Raw genomic sequence first — 21,157 nt, forward strand, 5'->3', positions numbered from 1 at the left:
GGAATTACTCACACAGCCCAGACTGTGGTAGGCTTTCCACTGGAGTGAGAGGGGATCCTTCCCCAAGGAGTTCAGCATTCTGCACAGACCGAGGAGTGAGGGTGCAGTGGTGGAAGTGCCAGTGTTACTGCTGTTTGTGCAGAAGTCACTGCTCCCCAAGCCATATATAACCTATGAGGTACCAGTAGGTTGAATTTCTTTGGTTTGCTTCTCAGCCCACACACATTCAGGAGATCTGCAGCCACTGGGTGAGTGTGGTGCAGGTAAAAATCCTGTCTCCACCCTAATGTGTTTAGTGATGTGAGGCACCGAGAAGCCTCCTCGCTGTGTTGTTCTGAAGTTGTGCTGGTGCTTAGAAGTAATGCAGCGATGGAGGTGGGCTTTGCTTCGCTGTTTGTTTAATTTACTCAGGATCCCTGGGCAGGAGCTCTGGGAGGTACGTGCAGATCCAAACGAGATTGGTTTCAGGAGCTGACTCTGGCTTTCAACAGCAGCAAGGCACGTGTTATATGTAAGTGCCTTGGAATTGCAGTGAGGTGTTGGGATTGTACTGAAGTATTTGGAATGCCTCCAAACTGCGCCCATGCTGAGAGAAAGGCTGGCTGCAGACTCCTCTTCCCCCGGTCCCACATGTATCCAAGTGCCTGTCTGTGCCAGGATAAATCTGTGTGTCTTAGGGCTGGTGGATGTGCTGAGCAATACATCTGTCTGCAGACATGCAGGAGCTGTGTGGTAAAGAGGGTGTTGAGAGCTTCAGCCCAACCCCAGCTCGGTTAAGATATACCTGCTGTATCACAGTAGCTGTGTGATGCACTTCTGTGGGGGTAAATCTAATGCCTGCGACTCAGTTGATGATAAACATCGTGTAAGTCATTGTCGAGGTTTTTCGTGTGTTCCTTTTTATTTATTACAGCCCTTCTGGCAAAAGTTACTGCACAGTTCTAAACCATAATGAGGAAGACAACTCCCTCCCGTGATTGCAACCTGTTTGTAGTGGAAATGCTGTCAGCGTTTGCAAGAGAGAAAATGCTGATATCTGACTTCACCTGGCGAAAAAGAAATTTGCTTCGGTGCATTGTGGCCCCCCAGAAATGACATAGAAAAAGTCCCCCCTCCCCACCACCTGTTTATCAGCATTTTTGAAGTACAGTCATTCTGGCAGGAATTCAGATCTAGAATGTAGGAACACATTAACACCTTTTCCAGAGCCCTTTTATCAGAGACATTGTGTTCTCAAATAGGTCATAGAGACAACAGAAAAGGCAAGAAGTAACAAGAGAATTCTGTGTAGCCAAAAGTAACTTACTGGCTGCTGCTGCTGGGGCTTGCTGCAAAAGTAAAATCATTTTGATAAGATGTTTCCTGTTTAAATAGACATTTGACTATGTGTCCTTTGGCTTTAAGGAAGTCTTAAACAAAATCCTTTCCTAGTTGCTTAGCTGTCTGGGTGGTTTTTATTACTTTGAAGTTGGGCTTTATCTGCTGGCTTCATTCACAGACTAGCTGGCTGCTTATCACATCTGTGGATCAAATCTTCAAAGGTTTTGTCTGAAGAGTTGGGATTTATGAGGTCACGTGGAATCCCCCTTGGAGGGCGTTCAGCCCCTGGCAGCAGAATTGCGGGGCAAAGCTTTTGTCTGTAGGTGAGGCAGGCGGGGAGGGCTCGGCAGGCGCTGGGGGTCTGTGCGCGGTGGGGAGGTGCCGGTGGCCGGGGAAGCGCTGGATTGCGAGCGCTGGCCCCTTTTCAGCACGCAACATATAGAGAATGTGGGAGACCAGAGCGCATTCCTAGACACAGACTCACCGTGTTGCCGCTTCCAGTCGAGCTGTGTGAAATGTCAGAAGGAATTAGACCCGTGCTGGAACTGCCGAGCACATCGGGCTCTGCAGCACTGGGCTTCACTGCGCTTTTACAGCCGGGCTTACAAACTGCACTCAGAGGGGGGAATGGGGATGCTTTTTTCCCTTCCGAAAGGTGCCTGCTTATTAAAAGTTAAAAAAAAGGGGGGAGGAGGGGGGAATAAAAAAAAAAAAAAAAACAACCCAAAAAGCTGCCTGGCTTTCTGCTTACTTCAACAGCGAGCAGCAGCTGTCAAATCTGCAGCCAAGCCTGCCTTGTTCCAGCCCCAAGCGTCCCTGGAACAGTGTGCCAGCTGAGACGAGCATCTCCAGGAAAAGCACATTGGAGTGCTGGAGCTGAGCACGGTTTGCAGGCTGTGTTCAGGCATGCCAGGCTTTGCTGACTGTACAGAAAGGGGTAGGCTCGGTGCAGCAGCACATGTTTGGTGCATTTCTGAGTGTCTTGCGAGCAGCTTTAGCTGATTAGGTCACTAGAGATCATGCTTGGCTTCAGACGAGCACAATGATACAACTGTATGTGCTGCGAGCGGGAGAGAGTGCTCTGTGCTGATTTATACCTCAGCTTCCAGTCAGGAGACGAAGATTAGGTTAAAGGATTGTAATGATCTCTGTTAAAACAGTGTTGGAAAGGAAGCTATTTTTCCTTGGCTGCAGCACACTGTGAGTTACCTCCTGCAGGAGGGTGAAGGGATTGTAGGTGCTGTGAGGGCGGTACAACCCCACTCACTGTGCGGGGTTTAGGAATGTTTATAGTAAACGTTAATTTGATGTGTTTGGAGATGCGGCTTGTTGTCTTCCTTGACTTCTCCGTCAGAGTGTGCCGCTGCTGCAAAGAGAAGCTTCACGTGTTTGTGCTTGTATCCTGTGGCCAAAGCCGCTCTCTTTCAGCACTGAATACGCAGCCCCTCTTTGGGTCAGAGCTCCACCCCTGTGAAGGAGCAGAGCCTGTTGAGGCTCTGGAGCCGCCGCTGTCCGCCTGCCATGGCTCCTCCTCCCCTCCCACCCTTGGGTGGAACCAGGGAAGGGAAAACTTGACAATAGTTAGCAGGCAGCAGAGCTCGCAGGAACCACTGCAGCAGCATGTCCAACTAGCCCGGTTAGCAGGGATTCTGTCCTTCCCGAGGTGCTGCTGCTGCGGAGTGCGGGAGGAGATGGTTATAGCCATGGGAGCCAGGAAAAGTCTGAAAAGGAATGAGCAGCCGAGAGACCTGGCATTCCTTGGGCAGCTTCAAAGAGAGGTGAAGTATCTGAATCAGCGCAAGAGTAAATGAGCCCTGGCTGCTGCCATGTTGGCAGAACAGGGCTGTTCAGAGGCAGTTGGACGAGTTTGTGGCTGAGCCGGTTTATCCAGTGTTGAAGATGGGAAGTTACTTGTCTGCCCCAGCTTACTTCGCTCCCAAGGATCCCTTTCGGTAAGTGTTGCCCAGGATTAGCACTGGACCTCCAGAGTGTTGTTTTCCCTCCTGTGATGGAATCCTAAAGCGTCAGTGTGTGAAGAACGAGGTCAGTGCTTGTGTGCCGGGAACAGCCGGCCTCAAACTGGGATCCTGTGTGGCTCTGAGGAGGCAACAGGGGAGATTCTTGCTGCCAACCCCATCCCAGCTCTCGGCTGTAAGGAGCGGCTCCAGAGTGTGCACAGCCCAGGCAGGCTCCCCCTCAGGGAGCACGAGATGTGCCACTGTGCCCAGTGCCCCGTGCTTTGCTCACTGGCACACGAATGAGATTACTGTGGCTGCTGCTGCTTCTCTTCCAAAGCTCCTTGTGCCTGGGCACAGCGCAGGGTGAGCTGAGGTGCTGCTGTGGGAGTGCAGGAAGGTGATGTAACCTGCAGCGAGGCAGCACATAATCCTGTTTGAGAAAAGAAATCAGGTACTTCTCGGGTAACTAGGGATGAGCAGCACACTTCCCTTACGTGGAAAGGGTTCTTCTGGGATATTTTGGTTTATTCAATTTTTATTTGTTCTAGGTCCAGTTGAACAAATGAGGCTCGAGAAAGGTGATAGCTCCAGAATAAGGCTTTGATTGCGTTGCATCTCCGTGGTGAGAACAGTTAGTGGGGCTGAACACAGCCGGGCTGGTGACTGATGTGCTGATGAGGTGGATGGATGAGGAAAAGCACAGCTTGCACTTTCATTGTCTCCCTCCTATCCCTTCTGCTCGGATTTGCTTGTTATTGATCCTGTTCTGCAAACACTTTTGTGCTGATTTGGGAGTAAGGAGCCTTTTGTTGAAACCGTCTAGGACAGGAGTAAATATTGGTGTGCATTTGCTGAGCTTCTTTAGGCAACTTTCTGAAACAGCATCTGCTTTCAGAAGAGGGAAAGTGAGCAGACATTCGTTATTTGTAATATGTATAGGGTATTACACTAAGCCATAGATACACCTTCTCCTAAGTGTGTAGAAATGGTTTTGCATAGTCAGAGCTTAAACACTCTGTCTTCTAGTATTCTGTTTTCTAATATCCGTTCTTCCCTGTCTGGTGTCTCTTACGTGGGCAGTGCACACACTCCTGCTGAGCCCGAGTGAGCCTTTGGGTCAGCTGCAGGCTGGGGCTGTGCTTTATCCTGCAGCTTTCTGTCTGTGTGGCTGTGCTCCCCCAGCTCTGCCGGCAGGATTGGAACCAGGGCTCTCCCGAGCCTGTGTAGCGTTAACTGATCCGGCCTGACAGTGAGTGTGAGGGGGGCATTTTGTTAATGAGCCCTTCTCAAAGGGATCTGTCTCTTCAGTGCCAGGGAAGTCTTTGCTTCCATGAGGGTATTGGCTTTCATCTAGCTGTAAAAGAGATGCCACATCAGTTGAAACCGGGCCGGTTACCTGTTGTGACCTGATCCTCCTGCCACCCCCCCCCAAAACCGAGAGTCCGTCCAGCAGCGATTTGTGAACTCTTTCTGCACCTGCTGTGCTGCAGATCACCACGACTCAGCACTGCACCCAAATGCTGCCTGGGGTTCCTGGGGGATGGCTGTGGGAGGCAGATTAATTTATTTTGTATAGCCAAGGCTGGGAAGTGAAGAATCATAATGTCTGGTCTGTATAATGAGAGCAGGGTTCTGTGGCTCTGAAAATGGTGGCTGGGCAGCCAGAGGAAACACGTCAGGTATGGCTGTTACCAGTCCTCCATGAAACTTGATTGCCATGGTTTGTTACTCTGTAATGAGAATAGCAAATCATCGAGGAAAAGATTAGTGGTTTCTAATCTATAAAAGATTAGCATGGAGGAGCATGAAATCTTCCTTTCTTTTGGTCATGGTGACTGGCAAAGGGTAGCTTGCTAAATACTTGCAGCAGTAGTTGTGTTCCTGTCTCAGCTGATGTGAGAGCCCTGCTGCAATGCCACAGCTCTAGTGAGGAGGGAAAGGAAGAAGTTGTATCTCCTGTGATAAAATTCTGACATGATAACATTCAACAATCTCTTCAGTGAGAGCTATGTGGAACAACCATGTGATGCTTTTATCATTTGGGCTGAGGCACTGAAACCATACCTGTGCTGTCAGCCAGTGTCCCACACCTGTCAAACCTAAAGCCTGTCCTAGGTTCCAGAATGCATGGTAAGTAACAAAGGTGCTGCTTGGCATTGGGGGCTGCAGCCTTGTCCTGTTGCTGGCAGAGATTAAGGAAGCAGCCAGTTAGGCCCATTCCCAGCATCCAGCCTCTCTGGGACTCTGTTCCTCTTGCCTCATTGCCCAGGGTGGGGTTCTGAGCCTTAAGCTGCAAACTTGTCCTGCCCAGATTTGTTTAATTACATAGCAAAGGACTGACTGCTTGCTGGCTCCACCTCCTCACCTTCGGTTTGCTATGGGTGTGTTTCACATTAGATACCAGTGCTTATTTCCGGATGGAAGCAAAAAAAACCAAGTGCTGTGAGGTTGAATCAAACCATGGAGAAGTAGAAAAGAGGCAAAGGAAAGACAAATGCACATAATCCCCTGGAGCCCACCTAAGCAGAGTTGAAGTTGTGTTGCTTTTGCAGAAATTTTAGATTTTCTTAGGGAGAAAAAGGGGTGGTTGAAGGTGAAATTGAAGAGGGGCGAGGAAGGGAAGGTGTTGTGCCTAAAAACAAATAAATAACTAACCCACCTGGTTGGAGAGAACTTAGACAGAAAGCCAGGTGTTGAAGTCCTGGTGGAGCAGTCTCCAGCATTGCTGTCTGCATCCCAAGTGCAGGTCTGGTCACAGCTCCCTGTTGGAAGATGTAATCACTGGTGGAGCACACACTGGTACAGGCATGCATGCAGAAGTTGGATAAGTCTGAGGGATCCGATTTGCCCGTGCTGAGCCAGATGTTCCTGCCACAAGACGATAGAAATCTTTGCTGTTAGTCTCCACTTGCTCTTTTCTCCCTCCCACTCACCCCCTTGCTCATTCAGTGAGGGGTATTTACTGCAGATGAAGCCAAAGGCCGGTGGTTGGAGGCAGAATGCACTGCCATGCCCTCGGGGTCTCCTGCATACCATGAGCAGGGTGTAACCACAGCAGTGCCCCCAGGCTGGGGCTGCAGTGATGGATGTACCACCTACAGCAGCCTTGACTTACTGCTCCCTCTGCTCCAGACAAAATTGGCAGGGCCTGTTGCACGTGCTGGAGTTCTTTCCCATCACTTGGAGGGGGGTCAGGATTTGATGCTCCTCAGCTGGGAGAACAAACACTGTATAAGCCAAATATGTTAGAAGGAGCAATCTTCCTGAGGGTAGGGTACGGCACTAAGTACTTCATGAGGTGTTTTCCCCTAAAACCAAAGGCTGCTTACAAGCAGCCTTACCCGGTTGCTTTGCAGTCTCTTGAGATGGAGCAAATAACTCTCTCAGTGTTGGAGCACAACCAGCTTCACATATCATCACGCTCATTACAACTGGTGGAGTTTACAAGGAATGTCTTTGGCACAAATAAGCTTTTGGGAAGCTTGTGAGAGGTGAAGTCAACAGTAGCTCTCATCTTAGCCTGGGAGCATGTAAAAAGTGCACCTCCAGTGCCACCAGTGACTCGAGTGCACTGAGTGCTGAGGGAGGATCCCCACCGACCTAAACCCCCACTCCAGGGTAGTAACTGGGACAGGTGTTGGGGTAAGAGGCAAAAGAAACTCTTCCACCTTTGGGGAAATGACAACATTGATCCTCGAGGTGTTTCTCCAAACTGGTTATTGGTGACTAACCCGCCTGGGATCCGGCTCAGGAATGGCCAACACCAGACTTATTTTCCTTTTAAAGTCTGAGAACGTGCTGCCCAGGGCTAATGAATAATCTTTAGTGATGCAACTGCTGTCTGTGCCTTATCTCTGCATTGTGTCACACCTCTGTGCTGCTGAAGAGGCAGGATTACTGTGTGTTCAGGAAGCCTGAACATCTGAGTTCTGCTTGTGATTGCTAAAAGGTATCTGCAGTAGAATTGCTGCATCTTTTTCCTTGTTTCTTTTTTTCTTTTTTTTTGGGGGGGGAGAATTTTTTGTTTGTTGAGGAGATGTAGATAGAGGATTAATAATGGTTGCTTGGAAATAGGAGCTGACACTGATATGTGAAGGATTTTGAGACTCCGTGAAATTAGAGAAACAGTTTTGTTTAGGATTTTTTTCCATTGATTGCCTGTGGTGTTTATTTTCCTCATGCACTATGATCAGAAGGGAGCAGTTGGTGGGGAGAGGTGGAGGACTTTTCTCAAGAGTTAACTGTGGGTGCAGTGAGTGTGTGGAGCTCAAGGGACAAACTGCTTTGAAAACTCTCCCTCAAATGCAAAGTGCTGCAGTTTACCTTTTGGGAGAGGTCTGCTTACAGAAGAATGGAAAAGCTTTCCAGAAAGGTTGGTGCAAAACTGGCTTTGTGTTGCACAGGGAAGTGGATCCTGCCTCTCTGTGCCCCTTCCTAAACTGACTGAGGAGACAAGTGCTCTGGCACAAGATTGTTGATGCTACAGAAACACCAAGTAGGAACACAGCAAAACTGTCTCTGTGCTGGGCAACTCTGTGGCTGGAAACTTGCATCCAGAAAGAGAGAGAGAGATCAGAGGAGCAAAATATAAAGCAGAATTTATAAACCTACTGGTGTGTTTTAATGTGTGGGATTTGTTTTACACTTTGGAAGCTTCTTTTCCTTTGTACTGGTTGATTCCACCTCTCCTTACAAACCTCAGCTTTGGGTGTAATTTTCAGCTGAAAAAGCATTGAGAAACAGTAGAGTTTAGTGCATCCATAGCTAGAAGAGCTGCTGGTGAGCTGCTGCTGAATGTCTGTGTTCTCCACGCAGGACAGGACCTCTTTTGTTGATTTGTGACTCGTTGCCAAGTGGAACTTTGTTCCTTTGTTTTCTTCAAGGTGCTCTGAATGTCAGGATCCCCTCACTAACTGGTACTATGAGAAGGATGGGAAGCTGTACTGTCACAAAGACTACTGGGGGAAGTTTGGGGAATCTTGCCATGGCTGCTCTCTGCTGATGACTGGACCTGTGATGGTAAGGACAGAAGGATTCCTGCCTGAACTCTTCAAACTTAGTTAGGTGTTGTCCTAGGTATAAAGATAACCAAATAAACTGAAGGTAACAGTCTCCTTGCTCCCTAATCAAAGAATAGGAATGGAGCCTGTGTGTACATCTTCTAATAAAGATTAATTTTGAATGGGGGAGCTGTGAGGATCTGAAGCATATGAACAAAGAAAGTAAAGTGCTGAAATGCACAGGCCTGAGAAGCAGAAAAGTGATTTGGGGGACATGTGTTCAGTTGCTGTAGTACAGTGAGTGCCTCAGTGTTTGCACAGGGTGATTTTCCACTGCACTGTGGAATCAAACCTCTCAGCTCAGGATAAGCAGCAGGTTCTGGCTTTGGGGAATGTTGCCATCCAAGTCTCACCTGGGCTGCAGCCAGAGTGGTTTTTCAGGCTGATGGTGTCTTGAAATAGTGTTAGCCCCAATTACTTTGGGGCTTGAAATTGCTTTTGAAGCATTGAACTCTGCCTGCACAATATGGGGCTCACCTATATGTTCCCCTCCTGCCACAACCTTGCAAATATTTAACCTATAAAACTGTCAAGAATAAAACATGACCGTTATTTTTCTAGGGCCTAAATAAAAGCAGTGTGGTACTTAGTGATACCATTGCTACCTCAAAGGGAAGCACTGAGGAATGTGCAGACAATTTCTCATTGCCTGCAGAAGTCTTTGCAGAATACTGTCAATAAGGGAACTTCTCATAAGGAAAACAGAAAAACAGATCAATGAGTAAAAAGATTCTTTAAAGGTATTTTTTGTCTCAGTCTCAGTTTGCTCTTTCTCTATCAGCTGGCTGGTAAAGCATCTGAATTTGTGCATTGCCTGTCTGCCAAAAAAAAAAGCCCTTTCAGCTTTATTAATTCAGGCGTAACATTAGTTATCTTGCCAAGAGCAACTGAACAGGAAGGTTTAATACCTTGTTTACTAGTCTCCAGCAGACTATCAACTATTTTTGATAGCTGAGCAGCTGCCAAATATAGCAGAGGTCCCTGGGACACAAGCTTTGCTCTGCATGCTGACATGTTTGTTTTGGAGTTCTGCAAACAAGGTGCCAAGGATGGGGTTCAGGAAAGACAGAATGGACTAATAAAACTCTCCAGTAAAAACCTGCTACTTGACTTTGAGCTGTGAATGATCTCGTTAATTAGAGAGGAAAGCAGGAGCTGCATCTGCTGATGGATTTTGGCCCTGCTTAAGTTACTCCCTTTTCTGTCTGTAGGTGGCTGGCGAATACAAGTATCACCCCGAGTGCTTCGCTTGTATGAGCTGCAAAGTGATCATCGAGGATGGGGACACTTATGCACTGGTGCAACATTCCACTCTCTACTGGTAAGAGGAGCTGCTCCCCGCTGTGTGTAAGCCCTGTTCAGCCAAATGCTACTCTAAGGAATGCCAGGAAGCTGCCTTTTGAGGGAGGGAAGAAGGAATGGTGTAAGCACTCAAAGCTGTGGCTTGTGGTCAGTGAGAGGACTTAGGTGTGAGTTTGGCAGGGAGGGACAGGACACTGCCATGATGACTTCCTTTGCTTCTTTCAGTGGGAAATGCCATAACCAGATCGTGCTGACACCCATGATAGAAAAGCACTCCACGGAGTCCCTGCGGGAGCAGCTGCCCTACACACTGACCCTCATCTCCATGCCCGCGGCCACGGATGGCAAGAGGGGCTTCTCCGTGTCTGTGGAGGGGGGCTGCTCCAGCTATGCCACTGGTGTCCAGGTGAAAGAGTGAGTATGCCCAGGCTGTGTGCAATGTACGTGTCTGTGCAGGGGGAGCTGGTACAGGTCCTGCAGCACTGCTGTCCTGAGGGGATCTCGGCATCGCAGGGACGTCTGTCACCTGTGTTTGGTCTCCATTTCAGTCTCTTTCATCCACCATAACTGATAATTTTATCTCTCAGTGCTGTCTCCTTCACTGGACACAAGACATTTGGAGGATTGTAATGGACTAACAATTTTGCCACTGGTCATGGAGACCTCTCTTCAAACCAGCTCAGACCTAAGCACTCGGTCTAGTGGGAGCTCCCTGTGCTGGTAGATTGGTATTGTTTTATTGCAAAACACCAATATGAAGGGAAGCTTTTTTTTTATAATTTTGCCTAAACTGAGTTCTCACACACACTGTAATTCCCATGTTTAGAGTTAACAGGATGCACATCAGCCCAGATGTCCGAAACGCCATCCACCCTGCGGATCGGATCCTGGAGATCAACGGAGCTCCCATTCGTACCTTACAGGTGGAGGAGGTGGGTGGAGTTCTGTCCTGAAGCCTCCTTCTCCTCTGCCTTCCTACACCTTCTCTGCTTCCTGACACTGTTCTCCTGCCCTACACACAGTGTGTACAGCCCTAGTACTCATGCTGACAGTAGGAATAAACATGAGGACAAGCTTTGCCTTCCAGCTGGAGAGGAAAATGTAACAGATGGAAATGCAATTAGGATGCAGGAATGATTTTGTGGCATTCCAATGTAAAGGGAGGCAAAAAGAAAAGTCCAGGGCTGTGAGAGAGGACAGAGAGGCTGTGAAGACTTTCCCATGTACTGCTAGTGTAGTGCACACTTCTGAGCCTTTGAGAGGCAACTGCTAATTCACAAGGGCCCAGCTGATCATAGGGGGAAGTTTTTGTTGGTACTGAAGAGAACACAAGGAGCACAAAACATCTCACAGATAAAGATAAAGATCTGTGTAGCTTTTTCAAAGCTGTTTTTTGCAGCACTGTTCAAAGTGGAAACCTGTGTAGTTTTTGAACACTTATCAGAAAAAGAAAACCATTTGATAGTCATAGAATACGAGGTTGGAAGGGACCTCAAGGATCATCTGGTCCAATCTTTCTTGGCAAAAGGACATTCTAGAGAGGATGGCTCAGCACCCTGTCCAGCTGAAACATAAAAGTGTCCAATGTTGTGGAATTCGCCACTTCCCTGGGGAGATTATTCCAAGGGCTGATTGTTCTCTTTGTGAAAAACTGTCCTTTTGTGTCTAATTGGAATCTCCCCAGGATTAACTTGTACCAGTTACCCCTTGTATTTTCCACATAACTCCTTTTAAAAAGGGAGTCTCCATCTTCTTTGTAGCCACTCTTTAAACACTGGAACATGATGATAAGGTCTCCCCTCAGCCTTCTTTTCTCAAGGCTGAACAAACCCCATTCTCTCTGCCTTTTCTCACGTGGCAGCGTCACAGCCCTTTGATTATCTTTGTGGCCCCTCTTTGGACCCTTTCCAGCCTGTCCACATCTTTTCTGTGTAGGTTACTTGGAGCTGACCAGAAAGAGCTGGGCAGCATAAGGAGCTTCTGTGCTGCTGGTCTGATTTGTCTGGCAGACAGCTGTGGTGCACACAACTAAACCACAACTATGGAGTGACCTCACTGAACTCGCTCCTCTGATTCCTGAGGGGCACTCTCTGTGTCTCCTCTGTCTCCTGTTGTTTGTGTTCCTCCTGTCTGCTGCAGTGCTGTCCTTTGGTTTGACTTCAGGTGGAGGAATTGATTCGCAAGACCAGCCAGACCCTTCAGCTGCTGATCGAGCACGACCCCGTCTCGCAGCGCCTGGACAGGCTTCGCCTGGACTCCCGCCTGCCCACCCACATAAAGCCACCCATCTCCCCACGCTCCCTCTCTCCACTGGACATCAAGGAGAACCTGGAAGGAACGCTCCGACGGCGCTCCCTCAGGTGAAGACTTGGAAGCACTGCCTCTGGCCTGGCTTGGATTTGCCCTGTGCTCCCTGGCTGGGCAGCTCTGTGCCCAGGCCCTGGGACTGCCATGACTGTGGGGATATGGCTTATCTCTGTTGTGGGCAGTGGGAGAAATCATTGGAGAAGCCACGGACAGCTTTGGGGTCTGCTGTTGATGTGTACTCTCTCCATTCCCTTTCAGGATGACAAACTTTCCTTCATAGAATTAAGGAGCTCTACTGTTAACAGAGAAAAGCTACTAAGTTTCACAGTTAGAAAACGTGCAGTTCAGATTTTTACCAGCCTTAAATGGCTGGGGAAGGATGTGTCCTTTAGGGGGAATCTGACTGAGACCTTGTCTTCCTAGAGTAGGGCACTCAGGTGCTCATTTAGTCATTTACCAGTTTTTTAATCTTTGTTTGGAGATAGCAAGTGCTGTGTCTTCACAGCTTCCCCCCCCCTTTTCCCAGAGCTCCATCTCTGACTGCCAGTGCAGGAGGTGTGTTGTTATCAGGCAGCTCTGACTCAGAATCTGCTCTGGGTTCATAAAGAGCTTCCACAGTGCTGGGAGAGCATCTGGCTTTGGGGATATTAAAAGCACTGAAGGACACACAGAAACTGGTCCCTTAGGAGCGAATGATGGGATGTGTTGGACCAGATGTTCCCCAGCAGCTTCCCTGACCTTCCTGTCTTCTTTGTTTTCTAGGCGAAGTAACAGCATCTCCAAGTCTCCTGGCCCCAGCTCTCCGAAGGAGCCGCTCCTGCTGAGCCGTGACATCAGTCGTTCTGAATCCCTGCGCTCCTCTTCCAGCTGCTCCCAGCAAATCTTCCGGCCCTGTGACCTGATTCATGGTGAAGTTCTAGGAAAAGGATTTTTTGGACAGGCTATCAAGGTGAGGAGGTCCCCAGACATTCATCATTTACTTTGATTACAGCAGTGCCTGCCTGTCTCAGGATCCTTCACCACTGCCTCAGTGGTGTTTGCCTTGCTGAGAGTGATTGGTCTTGGATCTTCCCTGGTTTGCTCTGAGATCCATTTCTGTTTCATTCCCTGAGTGTCTCTGGCTGCAGATGGTTTTGACTTCATCTCCTCTGAGTGTCAATCTTGGCCACACATGCTCATCTCCTGAGTTAGATTTAGTTCTACAGAGTGCCTGTGTCACAGCAGCTGTGACAGCTGTGCCTGGATGAGGGGGACAGAATGGGTGACAGGCTACACCTCTTTTTACAAGCATCTTCCTTATGCAGAGGTGCATTCAGCTCCCCTGAGTATTTCTCACCCACCCTCAGTGTGGCAGGCTTGGGCTTTGCCAGGCTGATGTTGTGACCATCTCTGAACTCACAGCAGAGCCTACATATCTTGTCAGTGTGAGGGTAGTGGTCAGGTCTTGCATGACTCTCACAGCTAAAATCTCCATCAGTAGCAGTTCTCTTGCATTTAAGCTCTGGGGTCTTGACAGGGGGTGCTCCAGCAATTCCTGTCCCAACATGCCTGACACCAGGGGGCAGCTTCCTCTGCCTTGTTAAGGTGCTGTGAGCTCCTCAGGACTGAGATTGCACACACCATGATATGGGACTTCTCTCCTTACATGCACAAGGGTATAACCTTGAGGTGTCCAGCCACCATGTGCATCTCATGCTTCCACGGGAGGTGATGTGCCAGTTCTACAATCCCACTGCTTTTGATCCATACTAATGAGCATATTTCTCTTCTCCTCTGCTCATAGAGAAATAACAGGTGCAGGTAAGTGGAACCTTTGCTCTGTCGCATGTTTTTGTCACCTGTGTCCCCACAGTTACTGGCACAAAGGCATTTCTTTTCTGCTCAAATTGCCCCATGGCCACCCTGTTCAGGTGCATGCTCTGGGAGTTAAAACTGCCCCCCTGGAGGTTCATGATGATACTTGTTTCAGTTTTGCTGGTATGTCAGCTTAAGAATTCCACTTAGCCTTGTCTTTGTCTCTTCACTGCCCTTTTTCTTTGGATTTTAGATGTCTCTGGCTTTCATGTCCCTGGCTGAAATGTGTGGTGTTCCCTGGCTCACTGCCTGTGTATGGATGCTTGATTTCAGATGGGAGCAGAAGAATATTGTACTCTTGCTTCTGTTGTGTTATTCCATGTTATTCCACACTCACATTCCACCTATACCAGCCTTGTTATGTCCCATGGTTCCAAACAGAATTAGTGTTTGCAAGAGCTCATAAGCTTCCTAAATGCTGCAACAGGGTCTTGTGTTCTGGATTGCAGTTCTGGAGGTTTTCTGAAAAGCTTTTTATTTTAAAGGGTAGGAGGCAAAAAAAGTGATGCTTTTCTTAAGCTTCAGATTGACTGGGTTTGATGCAGCAAGTACTGTAGCTGGTCAAATAGATCCCTCCTGTTCCTAGAGACAAGGTGGTTGTTTAGTTCCCTGGAGATCTTAGGGAGACAGAGCTGTCCAAGTTAAGCAACTGAAGGGGAGAGGATGTCCAGGAGAATGTGCTCGTTGGAATTGGGACCCTTTCTACTCACTCAGGCACCTCATGCAATCAAGGCTGAGCTGGTTAAAAGCCCTCTAGAACACAGCAAAATGCCAGGAACTAACTGGAGACAGGCAAACAGTTCTTGAGGAACTGGAAATGCTTTCCATGTCAAGAGCCAGGAAACTTTTTACCTTATTATTATGGTGGATCTTCTTGTGTTTGCCACCATCTGGGGACATTCCTTGTAGGCAGCAGGACACTGCTCCAGAGGAGCAAGGTAAAATAACTGCTTCCTGCCTGAACAGCCTGTGCATCCCAGTTCTGCTTGCACGTGGATGAGTATGAGATTCCCCATAAAACCAAAGCATATGTAAGGTAGTTTTGGGTTCTTTGGTTTGGTTTCTGATGCAAGTGAACGTTGATTCCTGTGCTGATACAGAGTGGAGTTGTTGGGGGTCTGTGTACAAGATGTGAGCACCACGCTGGGTAAATGCTTCCCAAAGGGAACTTGAGGATTGCACCAGTGCCAAAGCCTCTGGAGGCACCAGTTCCACAGCCTGTGTGTATGCTCAGCACTGTGCTGTCCAGAAGAGGCTTCAGCTCTGGTTCTTGGCCTGATCCTCTGTCAGCTTTAGGTAGTTTCTCTTTCACAAGCAGAATCTGCTGAATTCCAAAAGGAGAAATTTCATGCAGGTTTGAGCAGATCCCTGGCCTCTGAATTTTCTCCCACCTCTGTTCCTCCTCTCTGGCCGAGAGGAATGTTACCTTCTCTTTCAGAAGAGTTGCAGGAGCATTGGAATTGTGTATTCTTGAACCTTGCCTGTAGTTGTGGGTTTTCTTTCCACCAGGTGACTCACAAAGCAACGGGAAAGGTGATGGTGATGAAGGAGCTGATTCGCTGTGATGAGGAAACACAGAAGACTTTCTTGACAGAGGTAGGAGCAAGACTTCAAAAAGGCTTCTGAGCCTGTAGTGTGGTGGAACTCTCTTCCATCTTCTTCAGAGAGAGATCCTGCCAGCAACCTGGCAGGAATCAAGGTGCTGAGGTGGGAGACATTGCAGGGGGAAAAGCTGCCATGAGCTGAATGTTTGCTGCAGTGAATTGTGACTCACACTGAGCAATAGACGTGGCTTCAGCTCCCAGTTCATTAATTTTTCAGTGATAAAAAGCAGCCCAAGTCTGAGAGAAATTGAGCTGTGCAGTACATAAAGGATTTATCCCTTGAGCCTTGTGCATAAATACAAAGGATGAGGACCAATATCTATAAGATATTTGAGACTCCCACTGTATTTAAGCTAAACTATCTTCTTGGTGGTACCTACGATGTTTTTCAAAGTCAGATTTAGCTTAAAGGCAGCTCCCTAAGCACCTGACACTGCTGTTCCAGCCCTGACACCTGCAGTACAGAGCTGAGAGCTGCCCTGGAGAGCTCCTGGCTCTAAAAAGTTGAGAGTACCCAACTCAAGGGGGGTTTTCCTTAATGACTTAAGATCAGGTTGAATGCACAGTGTGAAAATGAAGAGGCAACACTTAACTGACTGCCTTGAGGTTGGGGTTTGAGTGTTCTCTGTGATCTCTGGAGGGGACCTTCAGCACTGGAGAGCTTGTCACCACAGAGCAACCTGTTGGGACGTGTTCCATTCGCTCTTTGGGGTGGGATGACTCTGTCTCCAGGTGAAAGTGATGCGCAGCCTGGACCACCCCAACGTGCTCAAGTTCATTGGGGTGCTGTACAAGGACAAGAAGCTGAACCTGCTCACTGAGTACATCGAGGGGGGCACGCTGAAGGACTTCCTCCGCAGTGCAGTGAGTTGGGATTCCTGGGAGAGCTGTACTCCATGAGCCTGACTGGGGGGGTTGGTTGTACCAGGCTGATCTGCTTGTGGTAAAGCTGCTTCTTAGCTGTGGGTGGGCCTGAGGCAGGAAACCTGTTCTTTCCGGGGCTGTATGGTGTCTGTGACTGCTGTAAGAGCCCCTGCTGTGGAGGCATTGCTGTCACCAGCTGGCTGGTAAGATAGTACTGACCACAGAGGACTTATCTTTCAGGACCCATTTCCCTGGCAGCAGAAGGTCAGCTTTGCCAAAGGGATTGCCTCTGGAATGGTGAGTTGGGCTGTTCCTTTGTCACAGAGCAAACCCCCGGGGTCAGGGTGAGCAGCTTCAGCAGGGTTGGTGTATGAGGGGCTGTGGACTTTGCCTGACCACTGGCATCAGGTTCTCGAGTCTGTAAAGGTGAGAGGATGTGCCAACCTGGGAACCCCTAACACCAGCTTTTCTCCCTCTGTTCCAGGCTTACTTGCACTCCATGTGCATCATTCACAGAGACCTGAATTCACACAATTGCCTGATCAAGTTGGTGAGCTACACCTCTGTTCCCACAGCTTGCTGCTCCTCTCCTTGGCATCTTCCTCCCTTGGTTTTCTCTGCTTGATGCTTCCTCTTTTGTCAGGGTGGAACTGATTTCAGAGAGGCTTCTAGTGCCCTAAACAAGGGAGCTTCATCTTGACACAGGGTTTTCCAGGCTGATCTGGCTTTCACTGTTTCTGTGTTCTGTTGTCTTGCCCCCTTTCCCCTGGTAGCAGCTCCTGTAACAGTCATCAGAGTTAGTACAGCTCTGTTCCTTATCTCCACTATGAGATGTTCTCTACAGCTGCTTCTGTTCTTTTAACCACTTGATGACTTTTTTATTGGCACTCAGGATTCAGACAAGTGTGTGGGGTGTGCACATGTGTGTGTTCTCTCTTTTTGAAATGCTGGGTCACAGGAGTTTTATGTGGCTTCATTCCCTCAAACCTTGCCCTTGTTCACTTGGCTGGGATAGGAGATTAGCATGTGGGTGAAAAAAATAACCAGGGGTGAAAGCCCAAGTTAATTCTTGGCCAGGTAGAAGAGGAAGCTCTGAAAGGAAAGGTCCAGGTTTGCCCTGGCAAGTGTAGCCAAATTGAAGGGATAAGTGTTAATGACTACATGGGAAATAAAGCAATGAAGGGAGGAAATGATGGGTTGGGATCGTGAATTGGGTATCTTACACCTGTCTACACATCTTGTATGTTCATCTGGCTGCAGGAGAGCTGGAATAGCTGCCCTTACAGTGTAGTTGGAAGCGAACAGGAATTGCAGCCTCTTTGCTCCTGAGAGGAGCTGAGTGTAATCAGTGGGCTGTACTCAATCCCTCGTGCAGGATAAGACGGTGGTGGTGGCCGACTTCGGTCTGTCTCGGCTGATTGTGGAGGAAAGGAAAAAGCCCACTCTGGAGAAACCCTCGGCCAAGAAGAGAACCCTGCGCAAGAGTGACAGGAAGAAGCGCTACACAGTGGTGGGGAACCCGTACTGGATGGCCCCAGAGATGCTCAATGGTAAGATCCCAGAACAGGAGCAGGTGAGGAGACAGCTGTGACAGGGTACAGGGATGACAGGATTACTGAAAGCTTCCGGCCCCAGTAACAATCAAACCTATTAGAGCCTGTGATTTTAGACCTGCTAATGTGGAAGCTTATTTATACACAGAGGTGCTGTAGCTGCAGTACCTGACCTGGTAAACCTTTGTGCCAGCCCAGGTAATGTTTCTGGCTTGACAACAGGATTCTTCAGGAGGGCAATGGATGTAAGCTTCCTATAATCCAGATAACAAAGAAAACAAAAGAGGCCTGAGATAAGACTGAACCTGAGATCAATTACTGTTACAGCCTCATGTTTTGGAACTGCCCTGGAAACAGGGCATCGTTAAACTCCAGGATGAGGCTGTTGTGTAGATCCAGGGAGAAGCCATCTGCTGCCAGGTTTGCAGAAGCCTCAGGATTGAGGTGGGAGTTGTCCAAGTGCAGGGAAATCAGGGTTTTGGCACACAGCCCTCAGCTGCATTAAGGTTGAGCAGTGACCCCTTAGGAAAAGCTGCTCCTGCAGGAGTGGAGGTGAGGGAATGCAATGGACACAATTTCCTCCTGACGAGCAGGTCTGTCTGATCAGGCTGGGCAGTTTGGCTGCCTGGGGTATCAGCACTGTCCAGCATAGTCCAGCAGGGAAGGGACGACTGGGCTCTTCTCCCTCAGCTCAGTTCTTCTCCCTGTTGCTTTCTTGTGCGCTGTTCTGTTCACCTTCTCTCAAGTCCTGAGAGCCTTGGAGAGCCCGGGAGTCTGGGGCTGTTTCTCAGAGCCTGTTTCAGTCCTGGCATTTGTCAGGAGAACAGCAAGAGCATAGTCTGACATCACCTCTGTTTACCAGATACTGGCTTGGGAGGGGTGTGTCTGTAAGCAGAGCATGGCAGGCTGGAGCCTGCCTGCTTTCCCGGGATCAAAGTGCTGCCGGTGTGTAATTTATTATCCCTGCAGTCACTGCAGAGAGACTCGGCACTCGCTGCCTGCTGCGGAAGCTGAGCACTGACTGTGCACTGTGGAGATGCATTAGAACAGCAGTCAAGGGGAATGGACAAAAGCTTCCCACAGTTATCCTTAGCTTTTGCTCAGAGCTGATACACAGGTCTGTACAACACACTTCCCCCTGTTGTCCTGTGATTCCCCAGGATAAGAAAGAAGCAGGGTTAAAATCTGCGATGGCAGTGTATGGGAAGGTGCAGTTGGTATGTACATATCTTGGGGTGACTCACCCTGCTCAGAGTTAAGCCTTTGTTTTGTCACCTATTTTAGGGCCCTCCAGGGAATAGGCTTAGATAAACTTTGAACTGGCAGCTCCTGGAATAGCTGGGTGGGCAACTGTCTCTTACAGAGCTGACTGTCTTATGTTTCCTGCAGGACAGAGCTACGATGAGATGGTGGACATCTTTTCATTTGGGATTGTTCTCTGTGAGGTAAGACAAGGATGTGACATGGCATTTTTCATGGCCCTTTTCCCCACTGCCATCTCCTTGCACACATGGTATCAGCGAGGTCTCTGTGTTCTGAGTGTGCAGTCTGTGACATAACAGTACATTATCAGTGAATTAGACTGGGAGAACAAGTGTACCCTGCCTCTGGTTCCTCAAGGGAGAGAACTGTCTTGTAGTTTTTTGGTCCCAATTTCTTCCTGGACTGAAAGAAGTGCAGAGGTTCCTCCTGGACTGAGAGAAGCTGTAAAAAAGTCATCAAGTTCTGACTGAGCCCTGGTATCCATTTGAAAGTATTCCCCAGAACTGTGATACTTTTTTTCTTTTTCTACTGCCTCATTGAAAGAACAATCATCTGCATAATCTCAGCAAATTCAGGGCCTCCACTGGGGATGGCACTTCACTTCAAAGGAAGGGAAGCAGAAACCTCTTTGCAGGTCGATTAATGAAGCTGCCCCCTGAAGCCTGTGGGCTTAGTTTATCTCTGAGCCAATGCATGTTCTGACTGTTCCATCAGGTTTTCTGTCTGCAGAACAATAAGCACCACTTGAAAGCCACAAAGTATTTTCAATTTAAAAGGTGTGTATGGCAGTGGAAATACAGATGAAAGGCAGGGTGTTATGTGTGACACAGCAGTTACAGGAACACCAGGGGATGCCAGCACAGTTTCATCTTCAACGTTTGGATGAAGGGGACAAAGCAAATGTCTGTGCATAAATCTCTGTGGCCTCATCTGGAGCTCTGTTTACACTGGGCCCTCCTCTCAGAGAATGTTGTGGTTGTGAGTGATAGATTTAGGAACTTGAAAAATCTGTATGTGGGATTAAAACAATTGTTTCATTCAGGAAAAAAAAAAGACAAAGGGGTAGGAGCACATGAACGTTTTCTTTGTCCCCAAAACAACAATGCTAAAAAAAAAAAAGCCCTACACTCAGATAAGGAAATAACCCTGCCAAAACACATACTGGGTGTGCCACTGTCTTGTTACAGGATGTGGTTGCCCTGCTGTGAGTTATTGGCATAGAAAAGCCTGAGTGAGTATAAATAACACCCTTTTTGTGATAGCGGATGAGGCTTTAAACCTAATACTCTGTCCATGTGAAAGTTTGTATTGACACTGACCTTGTGACTCCAGATCACCCCAGAGCTCTGCTTTGGGCTCCTTCCCTCTAGTACACTGTGAGTGCCCTCGTGGTGGAGGTGGTGAGTTCTGGGGGGTGGAATGGTGGTGCAGGTTCTGTTGATCACCTGCAGTCATGAGGGGCTGCATCATCCCCAGCAGTGAGACTCCCTGGAGGGGCACATCATCCTGTGTCTTCTGGCAGAGAGACCCTGGGCAGAAGGAGAAGGGGTCTGGGCCTCCAGTGGCTCCATTGGAAAGGAGGAACAATGTTTCTGTTCTTTCCCTTCCACCATAATAGTTTGAAGGAGCCCCTGCTTGATGCTGAAGTTCTCTGTTAACACTCTGGACTTGTTGCAGTACTGAAGTGCTTCTCTCATTTTTCCCTAGATCATAGGCCAGGTTTATGCTGACCCAGACTGTCTCCCACGCACACTGGATTTTGGCCTTAATGTCAAGCTGTTCTGGGAGAAGTTTGTTCCTGCTGACTGTCCTCCAGCCTTTTTCCCTCTGGCTGCTATTTGCTGCAGACTGGAGCCAGAGAGCAGGTAGGTTTGGGGTCTGGAAGGCTCCTCCTCCTTGTAAGCCTGCAGGATTGTGTCTGTATCCCCATGGTGGAAAGATTGCTCTGCACAGAGGGCAGTTCCAACCTTCTGTGGGAATGCTCAAAGGCGTCTGTGTGTGGAGAGAATTAAGACTCATCAGTTTGGCAGACAGGCCACTGTATGTGGTGGAGATCTCAAACAATTCCAAGA

General features: G+C 48.5%; 1 protein-coding gene and 1 long non-coding RNA gene across 8 annotated transcripts in view; one reads left to right on the forward strand and one right to left on the reverse strand.

Moving 5' to 3' along the window:
- LOC116795783 overlaps nucleotides 1-7,868 on the reverse strand; it is a 20,000-nt gene extending 12,132 nt beyond the window's left edge. The window contains exons 1-3 of one of the 2 annotated variants that reach the window (XR_004360157.1): nucleotides 6,394-7,868; nucleotides 5,938-6,146; nucleotides 13-5,008 (exon numbers count right to left, since the gene is read on the reverse strand). This is a non-coding gene — a long non-coding RNA (uncharacterized LOC116795783). The remainder of the gene's footprint in view (nucleotides 1-12; nucleotides 5,009-5,937; nucleotides 6,147-6,393) is intronic. The other variant, XR_004360158.1, reaches the window with a different exon arrangement.
- Nucleotides 1-21,157, forward strand: part of LIMK2 (LIM domain kinase 2) — a 31,424-nt gene that overhangs the window by 7,907 nt on the left and 2,360 nt on the right. For 2 of the 6 annotated variants that reach the window (XM_032705762.1, XM_032705768.1), the window contains 13 exons: nucleotides 8,162-8,297; nucleotides 9,550-9,659; nucleotides 9,866-10,054; nucleotides 10,467-10,572; nucleotides 11,804-12,000; nucleotides 12,710-12,896; nucleotides 15,311-15,397; nucleotides 16,138-16,269; nucleotides 16,510-16,566; nucleotides 16,754-16,819; nucleotides 17,645-17,819; nucleotides 19,212-19,267; nucleotides 20,793-20,950. In XM_032705762.1, the coding sequence (XP_032561653.1) occupies nucleotides 8,162-8,297; nucleotides 9,550-9,659; nucleotides 9,866-10,054; nucleotides 10,467-10,572; nucleotides 11,804-12,000; nucleotides 12,710-12,896; nucleotides 15,311-15,397; nucleotides 16,138-16,269; nucleotides 16,510-16,566; nucleotides 16,754-16,819; nucleotides 17,645-17,819; nucleotides 19,212-19,267; nucleotides 20,793-20,950 (1,656 nt within the window). Of the gene's footprint in view, nucleotides 1-1,469; nucleotides 1,644-2,892; nucleotides 3,273-7,168; nucleotides 7,228-8,161; nucleotides 8,298-9,549; nucleotides 9,660-9,865; nucleotides 10,055-10,466; nucleotides 10,573-11,803; nucleotides 12,001-12,709; nucleotides 12,897-15,310; nucleotides 15,398-16,137; nucleotides 16,270-16,509; nucleotides 16,567-16,753; nucleotides 16,820-17,644; nucleotides 17,820-19,211; nucleotides 19,268-20,792; nucleotides 20,951-21,157 lie in introns of those variants that run through there. The other 4 variants (XM_032705766.1, XM_032705764.1, XM_032705765.1 and 1 more) reach the window with 4 other exon arrangements.

This window comes from Chiroxiphia lanceolata, chromosome 18, assembly GCF_009829145.1.
Source record: "Chiroxiphia lanceolata isolate bChiLan1 chromosome 18, bChiLan1.pri, whole genome shotgun sequence".
NCBI classification, from domain to species: Eukaryota; Metazoa; Chordata; class Aves; order Passeriformes; family Pipridae; genus Chiroxiphia; species Chiroxiphia lanceolata.